This window comes from Benincasa hispida, chromosome 9 (genome assembly GCF_027475165.1).
Source record: "Benincasa hispida cultivar pf3 chromosome 9, pf3_genome.v1.1, whole genome shotgun sequence".
Classification (NCBI taxonomy): domain Eukaryota; kingdom Viridiplantae; phylum Streptophyta; class Magnoliopsida; order Cucurbitales; family Cucurbitaceae; genus Benincasa; species Benincasa hispida.
This window is the reverse complement of record NC_143486.1, coordinates 11,178,944-11,185,625: the sequence shown is the minus strand read 5'-3', so window position 1 is coordinate 11,185,625 and position 6,682 is coordinate 11,178,944. Positions and strand designations below refer to the sequence as shown.

The 6,682-nt window shown below is 34.7% G+C and overlaps 1 protein-coding gene across 1 annotated transcript; it reads left to right on the top strand.

Annotated features, from left to right (window-relative positions):
• The first annotated feature begins 640 nt into the window (after positions 1 to 640).
• On the top strand, positions 641 to 6,231 carry LOC120087264 (putative protein phosphatase 2C 60). Its single transcript, XM_039044206.2, has 11 exons — positions 641 to 825; positions 1,812 to 1,936; positions 2,505 to 2,568; positions 2,709 to 2,817; positions 3,202 to 3,355; positions 3,619 to 3,744; positions 4,384 to 4,507; positions 4,678 to 4,754; positions 4,902 to 4,954; positions 5,622 to 5,676; positions 5,832 to 6,231. The coding sequence occupies exons 2-11, from the start codon at positions 1,820 to 1,822 to the stop codon at positions 6,045 to 6,047; spliced, it is 1,095 nt and encodes a 364-aa protein (XP_038900134.1). The 5' UTR covers positions 641 to 825; positions 1,812 to 1,819; the 3' UTR covers positions 6,048 to 6,231.
• The last annotated feature ends 451 nt before the right edge of the window (positions 6,232 to 6,682 follow it).

The following is a 6,682-nucleotide window of genomic DNA, read 5'->3' as shown; positions in this document are numbered from 1 at the left end:
TAGATATTAAATATCAATATAAATATAATTAAAATAACATGACTACAATTTTTTTCCTAGCATAGGTGGGAAGGACTCCGATAAACTTTTTGGTCCACGAGTTATACTTCATACCAGTTGAATAATACTCACTTTGACATCTACATTAGTTTTTTTGTTTTTTCCTTTTTAGTACATATTGATAATTATACTTAAACCACAATAATCTAATATTTATTTATCAAATATTGTATCTTATTTCAAGTTTACACTTGAAATTTACCAAGTGTATATTTACTTATATTACAATTACTTAACAAAAATTAAGATCATTACAAAATTTAAAACTACAAGATCAAATTGTAATTTATTTAAGATCATAACAAATTTTAAAACCACAAGAACAAATTGTTATATACTACATTCTATTACAAATTTATAAGTATAGATTAAATTGTGACATTAATCGATTAGAGCATGTGATTATAAAAGGCCGCATGTGAAAACGTGACCCAATTCCTGATACTTATGGGCCACATTATGGGCCGAACTTTAAGTGAGTGTGGGCCGCGTAGCCCATCATATGTAACTGCAAACGGGTGCACGTGGAGGACACGTGCCCCACCTTCTTCGTTTAAACTCGAAAATTATCGAAAACATCTTGCACTGATTGATTGAATTTATTTTATTATCATATCGTTAAAAAAAAAAAAAAAAAAAAAAAAAAAAAAGCAACGGAAGGATCTAAAATTTTTTGAAGAAAAAGGGGGAAAAAAAAAAGCACACTAAAAGATAGATCTCTCTTCCTCTCTCTCCGCTGAAACTAGTGTTCGAAGCGCTTGGCGGGTGAGTCGTATTTTCCATTTTTGTTTTTCTTTCATTTCTTCTACTGTTTGTTTTGATTTGTTTACTATATCTGATTGAATTTGATTGTGGAGATATTTCTTTTCGATTCCGCCGATCTCTGTTTCTTTGGAGTTTCTCGTGGTTTATATGATCCGTCTGTTTGCATAAAATTCGTTGAGCCATCATTCTTCACTCGTTGTTAGTTTTGATTTTGATTTTGATTTGTTTCGGAGGGAGTTACCGAAGTAAGCCTTTTCGTTGAGTATGGATGTCTGTTGTATTTGGTTTTATTTGAATCTTGTTCTTGTTCTGTAACCTAAAGGAGAGTTTGAAAGATGGAGGTAGGGTGGTTTAGATGTGTTTCACTTGGGAGGGAGGGATTTTATATTACTCCCTGTTAATCTTTCACAATTAAGACCATTTGTTGGGGAGTGATTTTGAAATGGTTAAATTCACTTTTGTCATGTTTAAAATCAAACTGAAGCATTCTTTCAATCCTAAATTATTCTTTTCTACATGAAAATTGTGTTTACAAGTGTAATGTAAAAAATTAGATTGATTTTGAATGATAAAGACATGTTTTGGAGTGATTTTAGTAATTTTAATCCTTAGGCTGTTACTATGTTGATTTCGGGTTAACAACTAGCTTTGCTGGTTACTTTCAAGAACCACTTCGCTGATAGAAACATATACTGTTATGAATTGTGAAGTTGAATAGCTTTGACGATTTCATGAATTAACATCCATACATATGAAAGGTCAATGTATTAACTGATTCTTTAGTTCAAACCACATGCGTGCTTTATATCTTTTGGAATGAGTGTTACTGAAACAACAATATAACGAAGAGGGATTGAAGGGCAAAATTGTTGACGCGTCAATTTTTCTTTTTCCTTCCCCTTGGAAATTATGTGAACGTATGCTTGCAAATGATTTTTCTGTGAGGGGCGACCTTTTGGTGATTCATGGATTTTATCTAATTCCAGCTTGGAAAATGGGGATATATCTCAGCTCCCCCAAAACAGAAAAGGCCTCAGATGATGGTGAGAATGAAAGACTTCGGTACGGCCTATCCTCTATGCAAGGCTGGCGTGCAACCATGGAAGATGCTGTGAGTTTTCTGTCTATTTTTACTGTTCCCTTTGATGTTAAACTTGTCGTGTCATTATACCCAGTTATTCATCATGCTCTCTATTGCTTACTGTGACCCATGCAAATTATTAACACATAGGATGAACTACTTTGTACTATATTATCTCGAGGTAGTGGTATTGTATGTACTGTCACATGTGCTCTTTAAGCACTCCTTTTAGTGTACTGGAACAGAGAGTTTGCATTAGAATATCTACAGAGCAATGGAAATTTGTAACTTGGCACTGGGTGGAGCAAAATCACTTTTAGTATTATACTTTTCATCATTCCGATCATTCGAGAGGCTTCTGTCTGATTCATTGCTGGACAGTGACTGCAAATTTTATTTATTTATTTACTAAAATCTACAACCTACTCAAACTCACTTGTAACCCTGTAACCTGTGGAGACGGTTCGTCTGAATCTGAGATGTTGTTAAGTTTCTGCTTGGAACCATCTTCTGAAGACTCTGAAAATGATCTGCATTCTGCAAATTCTAAATGTTGTGTGGTACGTATGGATTCTTTCTCACCTTACTTAAGTTTCAGCATGCAGCCTGTCTAGATTTGGACCCTTCAACATCTTTCTTTGGTGTTTATGATGGCCATGGAGGTTAGTATTTGTTCTTTCAGCAGCATCGCCCCCCAATTTTACCATTAATTATTTCTTTTACTTTACTTGCATTTCTGTGATTTTTTTAAAAAATTAATTTAATAGCTTTTATTTTGTCCCCTCATCTCATTGAAATGCAGGTAAAGCAGTTTCAAAGTTCTGTGCCAAGTATCTTCATCGACAGGTGCTCAAGCATGAATCATACATGGCTGGAGATTTGGGAACTTCTCTGCAGAAGGCCTTTCTCAGGTTATTAATCCACTGCCTTTGTTTTAGTTTACTTGGTATCCTTAGTGGTTATCTCAGTGTCCTGGATTATGCAGTTGGAAATTATTTATTTTATTGATAGTGATGAAACAACTAGTGTATCACTATCATGTTCGTTTGGGCTTTCTATTGTTATAGCCTGTCTGAAGTTTTATAGTTGTGAGTTTCATTTGATGCACTAGGTACGCGTTATCATTTTCTTACAAAGATTAATAGATTAAAAATAAATGGGGGTGTTTAGTCATTAAATCCATCCAGATATGATGTGATTCTTGCTTTACCTCTTCCACCATTGATCGTTGAAAGGATGTTTGTGTCAAAACTGCAAGACCTGCCTTCTTATTTTGCCACTCTGAAATGATGCAGAATGGATGAGATGATGCGTGGACAAAGAGGATGGAGAGAATTAGCTATTTTAGGAGACAAAATGGACAAGATATCTGGTATGATAGAAGGATTTATATGGTCGCCCAAGGGTAATGAAGCTAACAACCAAGTGGATGATTGGCCTCCGGAGGAGGTATTTTTATGCACAATTCCCAGTTGCTATGGTGGATTTACTTTCCTTTTCTGTTTTGAGGTGGACATGCGTATGTAGAAGAGGTAGTCCCCCTCTTTCCTCTGTGTCCAGTTGGACGCAATTTGCAGTTCACTAACTGTATTTCTTTGCATTGATTTGTAGTAACCTGTGTTAGTTTTGGGTTAAATTTTGTTATGAAACAATTGTACATTTATGGTTGGGCATGGATTCAATTAAAGTGAGGAGGTGATGTTGCTAACTAGGGACCTCACTCTGACTTTCATGGACCAAATGCTGGAAGCACAGCCTGTGTTGCGATCATACGAAATAACCAACTTGTGGTGGCAAATGCTGGTGATTCTCGCTGTGTCATTTCCAGAAAGGGTCAGGTATTTGCATTAAAAAGACATTGAACAATTGATTTTCATGCAGCCCATATAATATATCTTCCTGAATAGAGAGGTGAAAATAAGAATCAATTGGATGTGTTGTGATGTGATCAGAATTATGAGTGCAATAACCAATTAGATGTATAAAGATGTAATCATTAGTAAATCCTTATTGTTGTTTGTGTAATATATTTTTCAATTATTTTTGTTCTCATTTCTTTTGCCCCAACTTATCTCATTTTAATTTATATGAATGGTGGATTTGTCAGATCAATATCCGTTGAAGTTCTGTCAGTTCAGTCGAATTGTGTTGTATAAGGAGAGAGGATAATAGAGATAGGGCAGGCAATTGGATATGTTAATTGGAAAGATGATGAATTGTCAATTTCTGTCCCTCTGTTTCCTAACCAGATTGCTCCCAACATTTCTCACTTGAAATACAATCAATCCTATTCTGATTAGTGAAGTTAACATAACAGGTTGTGAGTGAAGAAGCATAAATAGATATGGATGTAATAATTCTGACAGTGTTACCAGAATATGATTGTTTTTAATGTCATGAGAAGCACTGTAAATTAGGGAGAATAATCGAGATATTTGCATGGGCATCTAGAGCTCCACCTAACATCTTCTTCACAGGCATATAATCTATCTAAAGATCACAAGCCTGATCTTGAGGTCGAGAAGGACAGGATTCTGAAAGCAGGTGGTTTCATCCGAGTTGGTCGTGTTAATGGAAGTCTCAACTTGGCACGGGCTATAGGTACACCCTTTTTCTAAGTCTTATCTTTGAATTTGGAATATAAATTGGGGCCTGGGCTAAAGGCTATTAGTTACATACTTTTTAAGTCTTAGTTGTAATTTCTAAATTTGAAATATTAATTGAGAATTTCCTTCCGTGATTATTATTGATTTGGAATACTGATTTTACAGGAGACATGGAATTTAAGCAGAATAAAAGTATGCCTGCAGAAAAGCAGATTGTAACTGCCAATCCAGATGTGACAACTGTACGTGTTAATGGTTTTAATATTTCAGCCATGGTGTTATAAGTTTATATGATTTGTTGAAGTCTGATGATACCTGGAAGGGTTCATCATTTTCTTTTTAATCCCTCATTCATTTTTCAGGATCTCATTTGTTTTTCTTGTAATTAGGTTGAGCTTTGTGAGGATGACGAATTTCTTGTTATTGCCTGTGATGGGATCTGGTAAGTTTGAAATTTTGTGCTTTTAGGGGAAGCTAATCTCTCTGAAGTCTGAACCATCCAGCCCTTTAACTGACTTGAAGTTATGTATGTTTTTGTTTAGTATATACCACCTGAAAAAAAAAAAAATAAAGAACCGACCGAAATATAGGATCAAGAACTACATGATAAACCAAGTATGAGGCACTTGAAACCTCCCCTCTTGAGTATGTGAACCCAAGCCTTAAATCACTTGTTTTTCTCAATCTCCCTCTATTTATAACCAAATACACCAACTCCCTATCTATCCTTATGCCCTTACTAATACCATACTATTCCTCATAACCTTATTAGTTCCCTTACACTTCTGTAATAACATATACGCACTACATATCAAATCACTTTCTTTTGTAATGATGTGAAGTGGCAATTTAATCAATAGTCTAACTGACTTAAAATAATTTATGTTTTGGATTTAAAATTTCCATACCATTCCATTGTACTCTAGAAAAAATCAGCACGGTAGTTCTGAGCTTTCTAAATCGATTCCATCGATGTGGTGTTAGACTGTTAGTATAGGAATATTATTCTTTCTCGGAAGCCAGCCTATCCATCGAGTATAACCGAATTATTAGATTTCATTGACTACCAAAAAAATGGTAAATCACTGACCATCTCTTTCTTTGCATAGGGATTGCATGTCCAGCCAACAACTGGTAGACTACATTGGAGATCAACTAAAATCGGTAAGTTCGTGTGGAGACTTGTTATTAGTGGTTGTACAGTTGCCATACCAGAAATTAGTCGGGGTGCTTGTACTCTTAAGCTGGCTTAGACACTTATGGATATTAAAAGAAGAGGGAAATGGTTTATATTGATTTGTATTTCTCTGAATATGCAGGAAAGTAAACTCTCAGTTATTTGCGAGAGAGTATTTGACAGATGCTTGGCACCCACAGCTGGTGGTGAAGGATGCGACAACATGACTATGATCTTGGTTCAGTTTAAGAAATCGTTCAACAACCTGAGTGCTGCTTCTACTTCTGCTGAGGAGCTGCCTTCATCGTCCAATCAAACGTTGTCTGATCCGAATGAAGGTGCTTCTAAGACTGAATAGATTATACAATTACAATTTTAAAAATTGAAGAAGGTTACCATTCGGTTCGAGATACCAGTAAGTAAAATTTTCTCATTGATGCACTTATTTTCGATTAGTCGATTGCTTGTTGAAGAGTCAACTTGTTTTGTAAAGTAAATTTCTCTTTGTTAATGTCTTACCACTTTCGTTTCAGTACTGCAAATTTTCTTCCCATGGCTTGCATTCTCCCACGTTATCACTCTTATTATATATGGAGAGTTGGAAAATGGGGTGGACAACTTTTTTCCCCCTTAAATTCAAATGAAAGATGTAAACAATTTTTAAAAAAAATGATTAGTGAGAAAACAAGTATATTTTTAAAAACCAAAAATAAAAAATTGAATAGTTATGAAATGGTAGCGTAGTATTTCAAAATGATTCAGCGAACTCAGATCTAAAGTGGTCAATTGTCCAAGGCTCGATGAAAAACTTCATGTACTTCCATCAGCTTTTAGTTAAATTATAAATTTTGTTTCAGATCATAACATTTGATTGTGTCTAGATCCATTTTCTGTGTTTAATTTAAGAAAACTTGAAATAAACAGAAAAGTTCAAAAAATATTTACATTCTAAAGCAAAAAGTTCTAAAAGTATTTGGTTACTCTGGAAATTTT